Source organism: Typopeltis vanoorti, chromosome 12 (genome assembly GCF_054136105.1).
Source record: "Typopeltis vanoorti isolate ZY-2024b chromosome 12, IOZ_Tvanoo_1.0, whole genome shotgun sequence".
NCBI lineage: Eukaryota > Metazoa > Arthropoda > Arachnida > Uropygi > Thelyphonidae > Typopeltis > Typopeltis vanoorti.
Window position 1 is genome coordinate 90,835,712 of NC_143560.1, and position 21,923 is coordinate 90,857,634.

Genomic DNA, 21,923 nt, shown 5'->3' on the forward strand with positions numbered 1-21,923 from the left:
TACTTCCTGTTTGGTGAATTAATTCCGCTTGATGAAGTAATGAATTGTGTGTGTGTGTGTGGGGGGGGGGGGCATTTGCAAAGTTTTGATCTCGGTATAACCTAAATCAAAACTTTCCAACTTTTCAGGGAATTGGAAGCACAGCGTTGAACGCTTTTCATAAATATGTGTAATGGATTATCTGTAGTTTAATAGCGATTTAATCTGTCGTGTGAGCCATTCGTTAGGGCTGACTTGATCATCGTCTTGTATAGGAGTGGCCAAGTGCCGTGATTAACCAGCTACGTTGGTTGAGTAACGAATAACTTGTCTGATTGCTCTATTCGCTTTTGAGCAGAGAGAGAGCATGATCGACATTGGTCGTGAAGCGAAGCTCTTTATCTATGTACGTCGTTAAGTTTTTGACTAATGGTTGTCATGGAATGGGGTGCTAAACGTGACCACTTAACCCTCCGGGAATATACTCTTCTTGTGGATAGTACTGCAACGCGCTTATCTGCATTTGTCGATTTTCCGTGTCCTAAACCGTTGCTCTAGTTCCGAGATTGCATTTTGCAGTTGCTAATTAAGGTCTGGAGCGGGACATTATTGCAGTATCATCTCCGTATAAAGCCGTGGCAGCGACAACTGTGCGCCGATGTCAGCGACATAAATGGCAAAGAGCAGACAAAGGGATACTTGCTGTAATTCTACTTCCAGATGAATGATTCTCTGCAACTCTATTCGGAGTTTACGATCGCTGGCGTAGGATTTGGTGAATTTGATCAATTCTAGGGCGAATTTTGTCTCCATCAGTTTGAAAAGAAACCTGTTGCCAACATCCAGAAAGATCGCGTCTATGTGCTGCTCTAGTTGTACCCTACACCAGGGGTGCTGTCGGGCCAGGGTGCCGCCCTGGTTCTTTTTAAAACTACTATCAAAATTTTTAAATTCATTATAATAATAATAAGACTTATAATGCATTTCCAACTTTCTATATATATATATATATATATATATATATATATATATATATATATATATATATATATATATATAAGCAACTAAGCATATTAAAGCCCAAATGAAGAGAGTCAAAGTTTACTCTAGCTAACTTATTTGAACCTCTTTTAACTAAATTTGATGTTGCTTGCTTGGAGATTTGGATAAATTAATACTCCTATGCCTCCTCACAGTTCTGCTTATATTACTATATAGAAAAGCCAAATTCAATTATTTTGTCTGGGAACTGTTTACAGACTGAACGGTCATAAGATATATTTTATTTAATTGCAGGAGTCAAGTCGAGCTTAAATTATATTTCAATTTGCATACTAGCCTTGGGTGCTTGCATAACAATGTGGAGATGGCATGTTTCCATAATGCAAGACTGCTCAAAAACGTTTATGGGTTCGATTCTAGTTGATGATCAGAAGTTTTTTCTAGGCCAGTTCCCAAGATAGTCAATTTTTGATATGACAAGTAGGATTTTCCCTCCTGGAAACACAGGGTTTTAACCCTGCTTTTCAAAAAATTCTACTGCACAGCTCCTAAATGCCAAAACTTTGTTTAGCATTATGAGATGTCATCAGTTGCCTGTACTCTTTCCTGAAAAGCCTTGACAGTTTGAAGTCAGTAGATGACTGACAGATGGAGACTGGCTGCATGACTATCTTCAGAAAGCCAAGACTAAAGAAGCTCCCTTTTTAGAAATTAGGTAGAATAATTGTGAATCAAGGCAATGTGGAGAGCTTACAGGATGATTTAAATAGTGTCAGTATGGGCAAAAGATACTGGGTATCAGTTTAATGTGGAGAAATGCAAAGTTATGCATTTTGGGATAAACAGATTACAAGCCGTGTATCACATTGATGGAACTGTACTCCAGGAAATAGATGAAGCTAGGGATGGTGGTGGACAGAAAGTTGAAGTTTAATTGCTAAGTTAGCTCATAAGATTACTTGGCTATTGATATTAATGTTCTTCATAAGGCCATGATTCATCCTTATCTGGATTACTGTGCTTAGGTCTGGTCTCCTGCAAATGAGGAAATGAAGAGGATTCAGAAACAAGAAACCAAGATGGTAAGTGGTCTGTTCCCTATGATAAACTGAGAAGCAACTGCCTCAAGCTACAACCACAGTCCAGCTCTATCCTAAATCAAAGAATTTCTATAAAACATTAATTCATTCACCCCTGGTCAATCAGGTCTTACTATCCCCTACTGTTTACACTTTATTCACTAACTCACAGCCTCTTCCAGTTTGTTGACACAAACTTGGTTTGCAAATAATTTTACTGATTCTATGAGGTTGTCATATTTAGCAAGCAGAATATGTGGATCTTGAGCTTCAGACCCCCCCCACCCCAATTTTTTAATCCCATAAAAAGAGGTCGCAAAACTTGCAGCACACTGCGTATGGATATGACTATCCCCATTCAAGATTTTACTACATGGAAAGTGGAGGTATAAATTCAGTTGGTCAAAATTACAGCTACAGCAATTAAGATTATGGGGTCAGTATATTAATGCCTTTGTTATGTGAATTGCACTCATGAAAAAAAAAACTACAACTTAGTTTTTTTTGCACTATGGTTGGGCCAAGAGTAAGATAATCTTGGAACAATGTGTTTGAGACTAACTGATATAGTACTCTTTCAAGTCACTTCAGGCCTCCAATAAGCACAGTAGTAGTATCACACCAAGTGACAAAAGTAATCTGTCTGAAGATTTTCACAAATATCCATGCCACAGTGTAATTCAAAACTACAGCTTGTAGAGAAAGCAAAAATTATCCATTTATTATTATTTGTGACACCTCCAAGGAGTCCGAAGATTCATTGCATTGCAGGAGGACCGTACAACTCTCCATCTTCACCAAACCTTGACTACCAATCATCTACATCAACGCCATCTACCACCCACCACAACTCGGATTTTTTGTCTGTAAGTTTAGCTAGCAGCTATGCTTTTCTGGCAACAGGAAAAACCATACCATTACCATGTGGCAATGGCCAACTCACCTTCACTTGAAAAGTCCTTATAAAGGTTTCCTACATCTTAAGCAGGATTTGAAACCTGTTTAAAACTCGCAATTGTCCTTTTGAGTGCACTACAGAGGTCATGTACAAATGAATGGTAGTAGTCACTTGGCTGAAAATGCACTGTAATAAAGTTATTCCATTGAGCCTGTGAGAGAGGATTATCATTTAAATGACTAGTTGGAAAATCAATGTTTAAGGTATTGATTATGTAAGATCTTAAGCAGCATGGAATATTTGAAATCTACAATGTTTGTCAAATGAGTCAGAAATGGTGAAGTACAAATAGGATGCGAGATGAGCACAAAGAGATTGTTTTTCTGTAAGAGAAGAAGGTAGGGCACTCTAGCATTGGTAATAAGGAAATTGTCCAATCAATTACACAATGTGGCAGGTATGTTGATAGTAGTTGGTTAAGTAGGTCTGTATACTATACAGGCCTACTGTACTAGATACTCCCAAGGCCTTAGAAATATCCATAAGTGAATTATGTGGGTGATCCACAGTAGATTGAGTGGAGAAATTCATATTAGTGGGTGCTGATTAATCAGTAATTTTGTTGTTTTGTGATGATGTCAGCTGTCAAACCCTCTCCATTATTTTTGAGTTAGGGCAAAGCAGTCTGTGACAGAAACACCACTCTGAAGTAGTGTATAAGAGGGCAACTTGTGAAGAAACTAACTGGACCAACTTTATAATTTTGGTATCCTGGTGCAGATACCAATTTGCTTACTGGTATGTCAAATTGACCAGGACGACCTTGTCATATGGAATTTAAGTCAACTACTTTTTTAAAAAAATAAATTAGCAATCCCACCCATGATAGGGAAAAAACAAACAAATAAAACATCCCATAGTATAGAACAATATAATAATTCAGTGAAATGTCGTATCAATGATAGTATGCTACAAGATTTTAATGAATAAGTAAAAGTTTGTGTTATAACAGTTCAGAGATTTTCCATAGCTCAGTCAGTTTTGATAAAGCCCGCTGGTTCAAATCTCATTTAAGATGCAAAGAACCTTTATTGGGGCTTTTCAGTTGAAGATAAGTTAGCTGTAGGTAGCAGGATGTTTCCTCCTGGAAACTCAGGTTTTTCATCTCGCATATCAGGCAAACCAGCCAGGAGAACATATGCAATTTATATATAAAAATATATATTTAGGCACAAGACCTTATCCTAAAATTATGGTTATGAAAATTAGCTTACTGCAGGTTATTATTAACATTTTGAGAAGTCACGCTGTAAAAATGTTTACATTTTCCAATTAAAATCAGTCTTTTCCAGAGTGGTAAAATCAACACAATTTAGCAATTCAGTCCTTTTGGAACTTTTTTTTTTTTTTTTTTTGCTCCCAGTTGATATCTATCACTACTGTGATTATCATGCCAAACACTGCTACATTCAACATGTAGAAATATATCCCAACTACTACTGTCAACCTCTGTTGTGCTATACTCTGAAATAAAACCAAAAAAATAACCTACTTTTTTTTTTTTTGTCAGAACAAAATTCATAAGCCAAGAAAGATTATAAGAAGAGAAATCATGCCGACATACAAGTGAACTGAATGAGTTTCTCTAAACAGGACTTATTATGTTGGCTAAAGATTCTTATGAACTGATATTGATAAATTCAAATTCTAAGAAGAAAGTATGATAACTACACAGTAAAGATTCTTTTTGCAAGTAATAGCCTGGATATAATAAGCTTGTAAAGTTCATGGAAAAAAAAATGTAGATTACAGTAGTTAACTCTGGAGAATAGGTTTGAATAAACAACTGGAAAAATGTATCATAAGATGGATTTTTGTAGCAAGTTTTTTTTTTTTTTTTTGATCTAGATAAAGTTGGATGAATGGTTGAGTACCTTGAATTTCCTCTCTCTCTTTCATTACTGCATTACATAATGTAATGCAGTAATGATAGGAAACTCAAGATACTTATAGGTATCTTTTATTTTTAAATGGCACTATATGTGGATCCAATCATCTATGGATGCAGAAGAATGGAAATAACTATAGACAGAGGTTGCAACTAATGATTTCAGCAATGGACTAATAATGTGAGAAGAGTTCCCATTTTCATTTACGTTTAGAATTCTCTATTTTCTTTCCTAGTATCTCACAGTAGCAATGGATGTTTGTGAAAATCTTTAGTGGTTAGACAATTTTTGTTGCCTGTGAGAAATCCACTCTGTTTATTAGAGGCCAAGTGAACTTTGTACTTTATCTACCTTCCTCTACCTATAGTACTGGTTTACAACCTTTTGTGGAAGGAAAGCATAAAGAAAATAAAAAGTTCCTTACGAATTAACAGAAGTTTTCTGCTATGCTTATGCAGAATATTAATCATCATGAAAATGAGGCAACATATTGAATTTATATGGATAATTTTATAACATACATGTAGCCCAATAATATGATTAGGCTACTGTCATATTGTGTGGGATGATTATGTTATGGTTATATATTCATTTACTTTCACATAAATTATCTCCTCTTTTCCTTAACTTTTTTTTTTTAGACTCGATGGCCTGCTTGTTTACTTAAAACCTGAATTTCTGAGAGGTGGCATGGTTTTCATTTTAGTCTCCAAATGCTTACAAAAGTTCCTTACATTCCAAATAGAATTTGAATTAAGCCTTTAAAACCAAAGGCCCTTGTTGCTGCTGAGCTAGATATTACTCGCAGAATTTGAACTAGCATGCAGATCTATGATTATCAGATACTTTAAATTTAATATACAGTGATTTATTATGTGTATGTGTGGAGGGAGTTAATAAACTTTGAGTTAGATTTAATAACACAGCATTCAATCTGAGATATTTTTCTTGTGCTTTCTTTCAAAGTTACCAATTCGTAACTGTGAGTTTTCACTGAGGAAGATGGAATTACTTTTTTCTTAAAATAATCTCAATAGCAAAGAAAGGAAGTTATCCAATGTTTTTCTCAAGAGAAAATAAACAAACAGTAATGGATTTTTTGATATTCTCCAAACTGATTTTGAGTATAAACAGTTCCATTGTGTTGTTTTCTTTTTGACCACATCAATCTAGGTTTGATGAACTCACTATACAGAAACAATCAGCTCACTCTTCTTAACCATTGGAGTGAGCATCGACTGCCAAACATCACATTTCAACCACTGTTAAATCTACATAGAAAGGCTTATACGTTGGTTGCACATGATTACTAAATAACTTAAGGAATTCACAACATATACTGGAATATAAATTAAAATAAACTTTAATATATACTTTCTATATTTCGGCAACGTCACGTTGCCATCTTCATGGGAACACAAGATTAAGATACGTGCACGCAGGCACTAAAAACGGCAAATTCAAATGAGGTTGAAGCGAGGAAACTACTGTTTTTCCTAAAGTCCTGATGGTGCCCCCTAGCGGACTATATTAGGTATTCACCAGTATAGCCACTCTGGATTTACAGACCATGCTCTAGATACACGCCACAGAATACGGTGGAAGAAAGCCACAGTAATACACCGCAGCAAGTATAAATTTGAAAGACTATTCATAGAATCAGCCTCAGTCCTAAGAAACATTCCAAACCTGAACAAATTTGGGAGACGTACATCTTGAGAACTTCAGCCCAACGGCCAAGAATACCTAATATAGCCCGCTATATAATTTTAGGAAAGACAGTTTCCTCACTTCGACCTCATCTGCTGTTTTTAGTGACTGCATGCACGTCTCTTAATCTTATGTTCCCATGAAGATGGCAATGTGACGTTGCCGAAATATAGGAAGTATATATTAAAGTTTATTTTAATTTATATTCCAGTATACATTGTGAATTCCTTAAGTTATTTAGTAATCATGTTAAATCTACACATGGTTCATAGTATTCTGATTTAAAAATTTTAAATTCATTTTAACAACTATTAAATCAGAACTATATAGAACTTTTGCTAATTTTATACAACTAGCATTATCAAGAATACAAATATACCAACTTACTGCATTGTATTGGTGTGATCACTAAATATGTGCAAGATTTGTCGTGTGTGCTGTGATTTTTGGAGACGTGACTTTGGGTGGTGATTTACAGCTTTGAATGTTTCCATGTGTAGTACTGATTTGTTATAATTCTATTCTTAGTACTTTCATTCCATCTCTTCATTACCAGGATGTTTCAGTACCTCAGCAACCTCAAGAAGTCTTTCAGATCAGAAATTTGATCTAGTACTATGCTACAAAGTGGTTTTCCATAATGCACATGAAGCAAGTCTGACCTTAATGAATAACAGTTCTTTATGTAACTTTTGTGTTCTTTTGAAGATATAGAGGAACAGCATTTGATCCTCTATAATCTTGGAAATTGGATCCTGTTTATCTTGCATACATCTCTGATGTTTAAGAGTTTTCTCCACAGTATTTGTAGATGATAATGTTGCATTAAAATCTTTGCTAATTTTATCACTGGTGCCTTTTAAATAAGTTAATACCAAAGTGGCATCCAAATCTAGTTTTTGTAGGAGATTCTGATTAAGAGTGTTTGATTAAAAGCATTTGATTCAAAGATAGTGAGCTAAATTCTAGCAAAAGCTATTTCTTTGACTACTGGCAAGTGTCTTCAGGATATTATGATTTAGTGCAGAATGATGTAATATAAAGATCTTCCTATATGCTTGGATTTTCTATGAGGAAATGAAGCATGATGTTTTCTCACTCAAAGTGATTTCAGTGTATTGATGGAAGCTGCTAAGTTTGGGCAAGAGGGCATTAACAATGAATTTAGTTAATTGTTAATCTCATGGACTGCATTATGTTTATGTATTTTTAATAAATTGGTTTGTATACTGAAGTATCTAAACAATTTGGTAGGTAACAAATGTAATGTCAACAGAGCTGAGTCACAGTTTAGGTTTCAGTGAGATTTTGTTAAGAGTGTTTGAGAGAACCCACTGTAATACTTTTAATTTGTCAGTAGCTGTTTATTAAACATAAAATAATCAGATGTAAGGCCACAATATCAGTTGAACAAAGAATACATGTCAAAATGATTAGTGCTTGTTTTTTTTTGATGGTATTTATAAAGTGAGTGAAGTTTTATTTATTTTTTTTATGTAGGAGCACATGTATTTCCTATATGGTAAACAAAATTATATATACTTGTTATCCAAGTGTAAGCAAACAAGTTTGCACCTGAACAATTTTCAGACTGGGTGGCAACTCGTAGTAAAGGTGGTATGACTTCACATCACTTGCCTTAGTATCTCATAATGCAAAGCACATATTCTTGCAGACATGTACAATGTTATGCATTATGGGAAGGTCACTACCCAGACCGGTTTCGACCTTTATTGAGGTCTCATCAGTGGGAGCCAGAGATGATACCAAGGTTGAAGTAATGCAGAAGTCATATTTTCATATATGAGTTGCGAAAAGGTGTCACAACTTATTATTAAAATACTCTGGATTAGAGACAGTTGTTGAAAATTTTTCCACTTGGTTATACACGAAATTATATACTTGGTTTAATCCTTTATCCAAGTGTAAACAAACAAGTTTGCACCTGAACAGCGCGTATAAGAAAATATGACTTCTGCATTATTTCAACATTGGTATCATCTCCAGGTCTGGCTCCCACTGATGAGACCTCAATAAAGGTCGAAACCGATCTGGGTAGTGACCCATCCCATAATGTAATCCATAGCATTATACATGCCTGCAAGGATATGTGCTTTTCATTATGGGATACTAAGGCAAGTGATGTGAAGTCATACTACATTTACCACGAGTTATCCCAGTCTTGAAAATAGTTCATGTGCAAACTTGTTTGCTTACACTTGGATAAAGGATTAAACCAAGTATATAATTTCGTGTATAACCAAGTGGAAAAACTTTCAACAAATTTTCTATATGGTTTTTTAAAGACCCCTAAATGTTTAGCATTTATAAGTAGGACAATGAATTTAGTTAATCTCATGGACTGCATTATGTTTATGTATTTTTAATAAATTGGTTTGCATAAAAACTTAATATTCAGTTTTCATGGGGATAGGGAGTTCTGATTCCAAGAACATCTTGAAGGAGTGGGAAGCACCTCATGGGATCACTTGGATGTGGAAAAATGCATGCTTTTTTTTGGGAGCAGTTATGGAACAGTATGTGCATCAGTACCTTTATATTAATAGTGACATTTAGAAATTTGTAATATTAGTAATTTTTTTTATGCATTTACAGCTTAGTTACTTAATGAAATTTACATGACAACTATGGCATTTATCTTGCTCCTACTCACTAAGATTATTTTGTAAACCTAAGGATTTTTTCTATTTTTATCAATTTATATATATATTTTTTGTATTTTTTTATAGTCTGGAAACCCTGCTCTAGAGACCAAACATAGACCTTTTACAAGCCACTTCAGGCCCCTAATAAGTGGGACAGTGGTCTCACACCAAGCGATGGCATTCATCTTCTACCTAAAGACAATCACAAATATCCATGTCCACAGTGGGATTTGAACTTGTAGCCTGTTAGTTGGAGAGCAGGCACACTAACCACTCGGTCAACCAGGCTGGCATCATTGGCCGAGTGATTAGAGTAATTTTTACCAATTTTAATTTCTTGTAATTCTTTAGTTTTCTTCAAGAAATTTTTTTTTTCCCTTTGTGGTTTGGTTTGTTTTTTAGGCATGAAGTGAAATTACAATCTTTTAATTTTGGAGTGTGTGAATTCTGAGGAATTCACCATAACTCGTTGATATATTCAAGATAACATAACAAATATATAAGAAACTAACATTGCTGAAAGTGAAAATACTTTGAATGTGCAGTTATGGATGATTACTTTGTTAGTTGGCACAGTACTATTGCCTAGATCTAAATTCTGATTTGCCAGCCATTTTGCTACTTGAGCTACTCAACAGCCTAATAATGTAGACAGAAATGATGGAATGAAATTAGCAGGACATGGCATAAAGATCCAAAACTCTACAATGTCCTCTGAAGTTGCCTCTTCAAAGAAGCCAGTCAAAGTGCAACAATCTTGCACATCTCTAGCTGTTAGTGCATCTATATTACTGATAATGCTTGTTGCATAAAATTTAGTGACATGCCAAGTTCTGTAGAGTTTTAATGGAACATTTGTTAAATTATTTACTCTCACTTGATTTCAGTTTGGATATATTTTTAAAATGAACAATTTTCTAGGTTTCCAACATAAAATTATATATAAAATCAAATTTTCAACATAATAAAATAGTTATGATTAAGTTTAATGTGCACTTTGTTTTCATAAAAGTTTCCAGGAAAACCTGTCTTTATCTAAATAATTATATAGGAAGTCAGGTTAAAACCACTAGCAATATTCATTTGGATGAGTCAACATCCCTACCCAAGCTTAACTTCCTGAAGTAAACATTTCTGTTTAAAGAAACAGAAAACTCACATTCAATAATTTAAAGAAATCATGAAAACTTTACCTCACTGTAAAATTTTTGCCCATATGTCAAAGGAATATTCACTACAGAAATGGAATAATATAATATACAAATAGGAAAACTATTCTAAAAAGAAGCACAGTAGCTTTTTAGAATCTTTCTGTTATTTGTATTACGCTGTTTAATTTCTGTACTGAAGATGGCTTTGACACATAGGCAAATTTCCTGTTAAAGATAAAGTTATTTAACGAGGTTTCCATCTCTTATTTCTGTTAGTATGCCCACTTACACTATTCCAATTTCAAAAAAAGCTGTGGATGTTTGTCATAATGAATTCAAGTAAATGCACCAAAAAGAAAAAGTGAGGAGGAAAGGCATATCTTTTTAAAACAGCATTTCCTACACTTTTGGAGACTGAGGAACTTCATATGAAACTTTTTTTTTTTGCAGAATACCTATGAAAAATTATTGGAAAGGAAATTATGATGACGAATGGTTACATGCACAATATTTTAATTAAAAAATAAAAAAACTTGTTTACTCATATTGGCAAATAAATTTAATAAATAATTACAGTAATATTAACACCACTGTATCATAATTACTGGAGTGTCATGCCATCTAGCTGTGATGGCACGAATCCTTATAGTTTTAGTTTTGCCTTATAGGATTTTCTATATTCACAGTCTACCTCCCAAGAATTGACATCTAAATAGAAATTATGTCTGTGTACTGTGGGGAACCCCCACAAATTTCATGGAACCTTACAGTTCTGTGGAGAACAGTTTAAGAAACACTGTTTTAAAAGATCACACTACTTAACAGATAACAATAACAAAAGAAAAAGCTTTATAAATTATCTAAAAATTCTCTCTCCATCCAAGTTGATGGCATATCCATTTGGGCAGTCCAACTTAAAAACCTTGCAGCACAGTTGGCAAACTTACTCCCCACCATTTTATATATATATATATATATAAAAGGCAGTGGGAACTATTTAGTAAAATACACTAAAAGAAGAAAAAGTGATCTTATTCAAATTCCCACTTACCTATTACATTTTCTACTTGTTCATGTTGGTTATTTTTATTTATTAAAACTCTGGTTCATCTTCAATGGATACAACACTAAAATGATGAACAAATAATAATTATGGCCTTCATCCAAATCTTCCTCTAGAAGAGGTTTATAGAATTTCCATTCTATATGCAAAAGAAGTGTCCAAAAGAATTGTGAGACTTCTTCAAATCAACCTTCAAGTTTCTTTCTTTCTGTCCCGTTTGGAAATTAAATTCCTGCCTAGAATCTGAGAGATAATGCCCTCCACTTTCTCATTCTCATGCTGAAGTTTATAAAATTCTATGCTCATTTGGCCTTTGTTATTATGGGTAGAATGGTCATTCTGCTCAGATTCACCTAGAAGAACACCCAAGATTATATCCTACTTCACAATTCTGATATATGTCTTGTATAGCCAATTATGCTTTATCTACTAGCCACACAATTCATTGGAATAAAACCAAAGTCTATAGACAAATTGGCCCTTCAGAACACATGCAATTTACAGACATAGAATACTAGTTGTAGTGAAGGTGGGCGGTAGATGGCGTTGATTCGTAGTAGAGGTTCGGTGTAGTGGTTGAGACAGTTGTAGGTGTCCTCCTGCAATGAGTCTTCAGACTCCTTGGAGGTGTCAGGAATAATAATAATAATAATAATAATAAAATTTACTTTTTTACTCGAAATACTATATAGAGAGAGTCGTGAAGATTACACCTTAACAAGAATGATTGCTTTAAACTTTCTCACTTTTGGGAAGTCAAGCAATGCTCATTATTCCTGTGTCTGATGATTTATTATTTTTAAAAATTTCTTTGAATTCTAACAGCTATCCTCCTGCAGTTAATATCAAATATCATTGTCACACGTATTTAGATTTCAAGTGTTATTATAATTTCTCTCTTTTCATATGTATACACTGACAATGGCTGTGAGACACAGCCAAAAATTCTGTATGCATTAAACAAATTATTTTCCTAATGCAAGTGTTGTTCCATAATTAATCTTATCATTATTTCAATATAGAACATTTGAGACCAAAGCCTTAAGCACAGTTACACTTAAATGTGACTACGCTACTATGTTGATAATATGTTTTGCTATTTGGACACTGATTCAGATATGATGTATTTTAAGTGCATTTGAACAGTCAGAATCCACAAATACATGACATACAAGATGAGCAATACTATTCCCATCCACCTTAAAACACATATCAGACATATCACTATCTATTCTCGAAAGGACAAACTCTTCGATTCATCCAGGAGTGTCTAATGGATCCAATACTTGTTATACTTTGGACAGGCAGAAAGTACTGTTAACATCCGGTTTGAAGGATATAAGAAATACATATATCACCATTAGTAATGAAGCACTCCCTAATCTCAACAAGTATGCCAAACAGTCACAAATTACCTACATATCTAGCCATAGATATATATGAGAGGGGGGCTGAAAAGTTCTAATAAACATCTAGAACAAAAATGATATTAAAGCAACTGATATAACCACAAGAAAGAACATATCTTAAAACCCTTTAATCCCTGTGTTTTATCAAATTGTAATAATTTGTTCTTTTTCTTTTAAGATATATAAGAATCCATGTCAGAGACTTTGAAGACATGGAGGTGTGGGCTGTCATCAAGTTTTTTGTGCTGCAAGAAAAGTCCGCAACTAAGATTCACCACAAGGGTGGTCCTGAAAAGTTCGGTCTTGACCTTTTGAAAAAAAATGATGTACCCACTTAGAAAAAAAATCTCTTGCCGATAGTGCAAGAGATTTTTTTTCTAAGTTGGTACATCTGTCATAAGCATCCATGTGAAATTGCAAGTCATTCTATCAATAGTTTGTTTTACACAGCTGTCTGAAGCAACAGTATGGATAAAACTGAGTATCATGGGGTTATAAAATTCTTTGTAAAAGGTTTAACACCAAAAGAAATTCATTCAGAGTTCATAAAGGTTTATGGGCACTCTTCTCCTTCATTTTCAACAATTAAGAAATGGGCTACTAAATTTAAACGTGGCCATACCAGCCTTGAAGATGATCCACGTGAAGGACGTCCAAAAAGTGTAACACCACCAGAAATCATTGATCAAGTGCATGATATGCTATTGGATGACCGGTGAGTCAAAGTGCATGAAATTGCTGAGACTATAGGCATTTCAAAAGAATATGTAGGATATATTTTGCATTAAGAATTACAAATGAAAATGCTCTGTGCAAGATGGGTGTCGTGGTTGCTCACAGAAGATCAAAAACACACTTGCATGAAAATCTCTGAACAGTGCTTGAAGTGTTTTAACAAGAATAAAACCGATTTTGTGTGTCGATTTATTACTATGGAGGAGACTTAGATTCACCATTACACACTAGAATCCAAACAGCAGTCAAAACAATGGACAGAAGCCGGTTGTTCAGCACCAAAGAAGACAAAGTGGGTTCCATCAGGGTCATGGCATCAGTGTTTTGGGATGCTAAAGGCATTTTGTTTATTAATTATCTTGAAAAGGGTAAAACAATAACCAGGGAATATTATTCTGATCTTTTAACCAGATTAGACAAAAAAATTTGTGAGAAAAGACCTGGTTTTTAGAAGAAAAAAATCATCTTTCATCAGGACAATGCACCTGCCCACAGTGGTGTTTTGGCAGTGGGAAAATTAAGGGATCTGCACTATGAATTGTTGGAACATCCTCCCTATTCCTCAGATTTGGCTCCCTCTGACTTCTACCTCTTCCCAAAACTAAAAATCTTCCTTGCTGGTCAGCGTTTTTCTTCGAATCAAGAGATGATTGCAGCTGTAGAGGGGTATTTTGCAGATCTTACTGAGAACCACTACAGAGATGGGATAATGGCACTGGTGCATTGCTGGAATAAATGTATTAGTCTTAAAGTAGATTATGTTGAAAAATGAAAATAATTTTGAAATTATAAATTCATTTTTTTCATTGTTAGGCTGAAAACTTTCAGACCACCCTTATACACTTTGTGTGAGACTTTAGGGGACTGTGCCCTAGCATATCCAACAGTTGCCAGATGGGTAGTGAAGTTTAAAACTGGGCATCCTGAGACAACAGATGCTCCCAGGTCAGGAAGCATCTGTTTTGATGCAGTGCATCTTATGATCCCTTATGATAGATGAATACCAACCAAAAACATTGCAAAGAAGACTCTGGGGATATCCAGGGAACAAGTTGGGGTCATTATTCACCAACATCTGGACATGCAGAAGCTCTCAGCAAAGTGCATCTCCAAATGTTTGAATGCCGACCAAAAGAGGGAACGTGTGCAGTCATCTCCAGGGATTTTGGGTCATTTTGAGAAATCAGGTGCAAGTTTTTTGGCTCTTATTGTGACTATTGAAGAAACATGGCTTAATCACTATGATTCAGCAACCAAACAACAGTCAATGGAGTGGAGACACAAAGGATCTGCATGGCCAAAGAAGTTCTGAACACAAAAGTCAGCAGGGAAGGTTCTTGCCCCATGGTCTTTTGGGATATAGATGGTGTAATCCTTACCAAGCACCTCAAAAAGGTGAAACTGTTACAGCAGCAGTTTATTCAAGTGGTCTGAAGGAACAGAAGGAAAAATACCATCAGATATGAGCACAGGTGAGAAATTTATTATAATCTTTATCCAAGTGTGAGCAAACAAAGTTTGCGCCTGAAAGTATCTTCAGGACTGGGGTAAGGAAGTACAACACTGGGCAACTCGTTGCAAAGGTGGAGCAAGCTAACATCTCATTATCTCCCATAATGCAAAACACATCTCCTTGCAGATATGTATAATGTTATGCATTAAGGGAAGGGCCACTACCCAGACTAGTTTCGACCTTTATTGAGGTCTCATCAGTGGGAGCCAGGCCCAGTATCACCACAAGTAGATAGGTTTATGTCTACCCAGAGATGAAGTCTCAGTCAGCTCATTCCCTTAGCTCTTTCAACTCACGATTATCTGGTTTACAAGAACATCGCAGTTGTATTATTAATTATTTTGTATAATAAAAATTACAGATGAACATAGTTCTGATAAATAACCGTTCATTTTTTAAAAGAAAATAAGTTCATGATTATGACCTTCATCCTAAACCTCCTTGAGAAGTTTCTAGAATTTCAATGCCATATATTAAAAGACTAGTACAGAAAACCGCAAGACTTCGTTGCCAGATTGACCTACAAGTTTCTTTCCATCCAGTTCATAAACTAAATTCCTCCTAGCCTTTCTGAAAGACAAATATCCTCCTCTCTCTTATCCTTGTTCATGCAGTCCTTGTTGTTATGGGCAGATGGGTCATTCTGCTCAGATTCGTGAAAGAACATCAGGAGTATATATCAGACTTCAAGAGTCTGATAAGTATGAGTTAGCTAGACATGCTTTATCCACTAAGCACAGAATTCACTGGAACAAAACTAAAGTCTTACATAAAATTTATTTTTTACTTGAAAAAGACTATATAAAGAAAGTTGTGAAGCTCATATTCACAGTCCAAACCTCAACAAAAGCAACTGCTTTAAACTTTTCCAATTTTGGAAAGTCATCCTAAGTAATCCTTCTCGTACCTATGTTTCTTAATATTGTAATTATTTAAATTTCTCTGAATTCTAATAATTATAGTAAAGTATAGTTCTAATAATAATTAGTTATCCTCCTGCAGTTGATAGCATATATTGTTATGCACTTGCAATTTAAGTGTTATTTCTTGTGTCTATCTCTTTCTATTGTATTGACAGTGGCTACGAAACCTAACAGAAAATTCTACAAATAACTATTTTTCCTAATGTAAGTGTAATTCTGTTATTGTATAATAATTTTATCATTCATAAAGAATTTAGGTTTGAATACTGAGAGTTAATATTTCTCTTCTGATGATGATGTAAGGCTGGGAGGATCTTAAGATTGGAAGAGTAAACAGGAAAGTAGGGTTTCAAATTTAATGTTGACAAATACAGTATATGCAAATTTGGTAAGAAGGGGTGATAGTGAGTGAATAAGTGGAACGGACAAGCTATAGATAGAATTATAGTTTAGAAATCATCTTGTGCAAGTTAAGACAACTTGTACAAGATTGTAAGCTTAATTAAAAGAAACTTCATTCGTAAACAAAGGGAAGTTATATTTAATTAAGCTTACAATCTTGTGCAAGTTGTCTTAACTTGCACAAGATGATTTCTAAACTATAATTCTATCTATAGCTTGTCCATTCCACTTATTCATTCACTATCACCCCTTCTTATCAAATTTGCATATCAGGCCAATATTGGGTTATGACTTTTGTAACTTGACTCAAATGGATGCTCTTTTATCTTTAATCTTTTCATGCACATAGTGCACAAAGAGATTAAAGAACAATAAAGACCTAGATTTCAAAAACGGTTGAAAATTATGTTCAAGAAATAAAAGCATCAGGTCAGTATAACATGAGCTTGAATGTTCATTTCTTGCACACTCATTTAGAGTATTTCCATGAGAATGTTGGTGGAGCGCACAAAGAGTATGATGAAATTTTATTATTTGCTTAGACCCAGATTTCAAAAACGGTTGAAAATTATGTTCAAGAAATAAAAGCATCAGGTCAGTATAACATGAGCTTGAATGTTCATTTCTTGCACACTCATTTAGAGTATTTCCATGAGAATGTTGGTGGAGCGAGCAAAGAGTATGATGAAATTTTATTATTTGCTTATTATCCTTTCATGCTGTTTAATTTTTTTTTATATGAACTAGTAAAATTCCTTTACAGAGAATTAAAAAAAGCTCACATAACATATGTACACCTGTTACTAGTAAACCATAATGCATGTAATTCATTTAAAAAGCAGCACAAAATATGAATATATACATCATGACTATTAAACATTATTCTCATTTTTTTTCTGAAAGTAAATTATACTCGACAAGAAATTATATTCTTATTTTTATCTTTTACCCAAGCGTGACTAAACAAAAGTTTGCATGCGAAGCATCTTCTTGACTTTTGTTGGTTCACATGTAAAAGATAAAACAAGAATTTCTTCTCAAGTATGATTTACTCTCTGGCAAAGTGAATTAAAAGCTTGACAACAGCATATTTTGTATCACTTTCCGCATTTAGTGACATTTCTTATCAAATTAAAGGGATAATATAATAGATTACATTATAAATACCGTTTATTTATCACTATATAGGATGTAAATAAATGAGCAAAATTTTTTTATTACTCTGCTATTAATACTGGTAACTAGTTTTGATCATGCAAAAAACTGGAAAAGGAACACTAGTAATAAGTTGAATCATAGTCCTACAGTTATGATAGGACAAACGTAGTTATCCGATCTGAACTATTTCAGTGTGCAATGTTACCACCACTGCAATTTGTGTGATTACATGTATTGCATCTTGACATCAATGAGCATAATGGTTTGATCTATATGTGCACGCACATGCATGTATGTATATCCAGCTAGCCATATATAAATACACCTTGAAAACGATGCTTATAAAAGTCAAGTTTTTTTTTGCTTTTCTGCATTTATAAGATATCTTCATGTATAAAAATGAAAATGTGCTTAACTAAAAACTGATGATACACTAAAGTGATACTGAAGTTTTCATTCAGGTTTAAAAATAAAAACTAATGGATAGCCAGACAAACTGTGCCTGTGAAAAATGCTCTTTTGTTTATTTTCTATGGAGTTAGGTATAAAAATACAACACAAAAGAAGAAATGGAAAGGTCATGAAATTAGAGGAGAACTGTTCAATGATGGCATGTAATTCTGTGACAGATTTTAATACTGGTATGAAAACTTTATATGAAACCATAAAAAGCCACACTGAATTTCTCCTATACACAAAATGATACAATTCACAAATATACAAATATATTAACAAGTGTACAGGTATGAAAGTCAATGCATGTGTAGGGCAGCAAACAACAAGGAGTTTCCAGTCACGACAATGAGGATGTATTACTGCTTACTCCAAGTTGACTCCTTTTTCCTACCTCCTCTAATGATTGCACAGCATCAACAGTTTGATTTCAGGTGGCCATTGCCACCATATGGTATATGTACATATGACAGCATACCAACACAGCATGACTAAAATGGGTTATACACATGAGGCCATTTATATTACTTTCTGTTAACAACAATGGGAGTGATGATAGTGCCATGGCAATAACTGCCCTACACAAGAGTGCTGTAATTCAACACTGTGCAGTTTCTTGTACTTATATCTGGAGTGGTGCTTTTCCTTTCACGTTACTGTTGAAGATAACCTGGTGCAAAATCCTGTAGTTAAAATCTAGTAAACTGGTAAGCTCTTGCATATATCCAATTACAGAGAAATGGCACACCTGTTTGATAATTTATAAGTGAATTAAAAACCAAAGAAAACATGTAAATAGATGAGGCGAAATCTGAATACCTGAATCCTTGGGATATAATTCTTGCTGCAAATATATTAATCAATTTAAAAACAGCTATATATAAAATAAACCTACATACCTGGTTTTTTTCTGTGAATAATAGAAATTAGTAAAACTATTTAAGGACAGATAAAATATTCTGATAAGGTTTAAGGAATGTTTCAAATTATTCACTATAAAAATATGATTTCATAGTAAGCATGCACACAGCAAGAAGCTAGAAAAAAAATTTAAAACAGCTGACAGTAATTTTTGCTTGGTTAATGTGTATTTTTGAAAATGACAGAATAAACTTATCTGTTTATAAGTTTTTTGTTTGTTTTTTCCTAACAAAATAAAAATTATGAAGTTTCTTATATAGTTTATATACTGCTCTCTGCTGTTGTGCATATTGTTTTTTGCCTAATAAAATAATTAAATTTGAAAGTACAGAACAGATGGACAACTGATTAAAAACAGCTATAGCTAGGTTCATCATTTCGATCTAATTAAAAATACTCTCCTTATTTTTAACTCAATATCTGTAACACAAAACCATTGATAAAACAAGTTATTTAAAGGCATGCATATTTTTCATTTTTTGACTTTTATGTACACTTTTTCTTTGACAACTTTTGATTTCATTTTACAAGTTAATGGAAAACTTAAGCATTCCTGCTTTTAACATTTCACATATTATCTTTTTCAGAACATTAATGAAAACAATCAGTTGTTTTTGATCAACTGTGCAATTTACGAAAAATTAACTTTTTTCCTTTCTTTTTAACGAAATGCATGCCTAATTGATAAAGCAGTTGGAATCAACTGTTGTATTTCATCATTCAACTCTCTGTTCTGTTTCTATGAGATACAGAGTGAGCATATAAAACCAGGTTCATTATCAGTACATGAAACCTACCAATGTCACAGGTTTCCAATGTAAAAGTTCTTCCTTTTTAATACCAACTTGTGAGTGGATTTCATTCAAATTGATACCATAACAACCTTAATTATTAAACTTTTAATAAAAATGTCAATGTTTTCTATAATTATATATATATATATAATTTCTTTTCTAAATCACTTAGGGAATTGAACAATGTAGATTCGAATATAAATTAAATTATACTTTAATAGATATTTCCGATATTTCGGCAACATCACATTGCCATTTTCAAAAGGAATTTACAAAAAGGCACGTGCACGCAGGCACTACAACACAGTAACTGAGAATGAAGATATGAAGCTATCGTTCTCCTAGAAGTCCTGATGGATTTGTGTTAACAAATTCGAAAGACTATTTATGTAATCAGCCTCAGCCCTAAGAAACTCTCCAAACCTCAACAAATTTGGTTGTATGCGACTGCCCCAAATTTGGGAGGCATACATCAGCAGCAGACCTTCAGCCCAACGGCCAAGAACACCTACTTAGCCCACTAGAGGGCACCATCAGGACTTCTAGGAGAACGATAGCTTCATTCTCAGTTACTATGTTGTAGTGCCTGCGTGCACGTGCCTTTTTGTAAGTTCCTTTTGAAAATGGCAACGTGACGTTGCCGAAATATCGGAAATATCTATTAAAGTATAATTTAATTTATATTCAAATCTACGTTGTTCAATTCCCTAAGTGATTTAGAAATGCATAACCAACGTATAAGTCTGTCTACGAGAATATATATATATATTTTATGATTTAAAACTGTCTTTTAATGACCAATTTAAATAATTTTCTTTTATGATAGGCAAAGGAAAAAGAATGATTTTAAGCTAGCTGTCTCTGAATACATGAAATGAAATTAATGAAAAATTAATTTTAAAGTGAGCATAAATTTGAGAACTGAATTTTGATATTTAGAAAATAAAGTTCATCTGCATTACTAGAGAACTAAAAATACAATGGAGAAATTTTGGTTAATTAACTAACACAAAAGATAAGCTGATTTTTTCTCTCCCACTTCCATATATTATTTCTTTTATGTCTTTCTTTTTTAAATAACTCACTAGACAGAGAAAAATGATTATGGATTATGAATATTTAAAAAAGTTACTGTTCCTTAAATTCAAATAAAAACAAAATACAAGTATTAACTATAAACCAGATAATTATTCAAATTTTTTATTGTCTCCTGCAAATTCCTCCCAAAATATTAATAAATGCATTCCTTAAACCTTATTTGAATAGTGCATCAGAACAAGAAACTGCCAATTTCATTTTTATTTTTTAGTTAAAAAAATGAGAAGCATATCATTTGTGTGTTACAAGTAAATAAATTATATGTTGACTCAAATGAAGGTAAAACATGCAATCGGAATGATGCAAGAAATGGAGAAAGAGAAGAGAAAAGAGTTAGTCAAGGCAGTCATTTACTTTGGCACCATTCATTAAACAATAAAAAAACAAAAAACTAGTGTTTGAAAACTTTATTTTGTTAAAATAATTCAATTTTATATTTAAAGCAAATTTTGGTTTAAATAATACTGATGCCATAATAATTTTAATTGGCTAACTGTTTTCTTTTCCACCTTTCATTTATATTAATACAGTACTCAAATGCTAACAAATAATGGCTAAAAGCTGCTGACAAGATTCTCCGATGTTTTTTTGCAGAGGACTAAATAAAATCAAGGCGACACATGTCAAAGTCACCACTCTTTTTATATTCTCTATACATGACACATACATCTGGTAGTATGTACACTGATATTATGTACAGAACAGCTGCTGACAGTGCAGCCCATCTATATACAGAGTCTCTGGGCTACCTGTGACCATCCTTAGAGTAACGCCTTCTTTTTGCTGGTTCCTGAGAATCTAAAATATAAAAATGAACTTAGCACCATATTAAAATAAAGTTAAAATTACTGAATAGTATTACAGAATTTTATTTTTAATAACAAAAATGTTTCTTATGGATAATGTATTAATTAAGCAATAATAAGAATTATTTTTTGTCCACTTTGAAATATAATTTGGATTAACTTTTAGTTATAGTATCATAGAAGATACACAGGAAAGAAATATACAGTATATTCT

At 33.5% G+C, this 21,923-nt stretch overlaps 1 protein-coding gene across 3 annotated transcripts in view; it reads right to left on the reverse strand.

Annotated features, from left to right (window-relative positions):
• Positions 1 to 18,136: 18,136 nt before the first annotated feature.
• LOC150100998 (uncharacterized) overlaps positions 18,137 to 21,923 on the reverse strand; it is a 402,791-nt gene continuing 399,004 nt past the window's right edge. For all 3 annotated transcript variants that reach the window (XM_090402275.1, XM_090402273.1, XM_090402274.1), the window contains one exon: positions 18,137 to 21,701. In XM_090402275.1, coding sequence (XP_090258401.1) covers positions 21,649 to 21,701 — 53 coding nt within the window. In that variant the 3' untranslated portion in view covers positions 18,137 to 21,648. The remainder of the gene's footprint in view (positions 21,702 to 21,923) is intronic.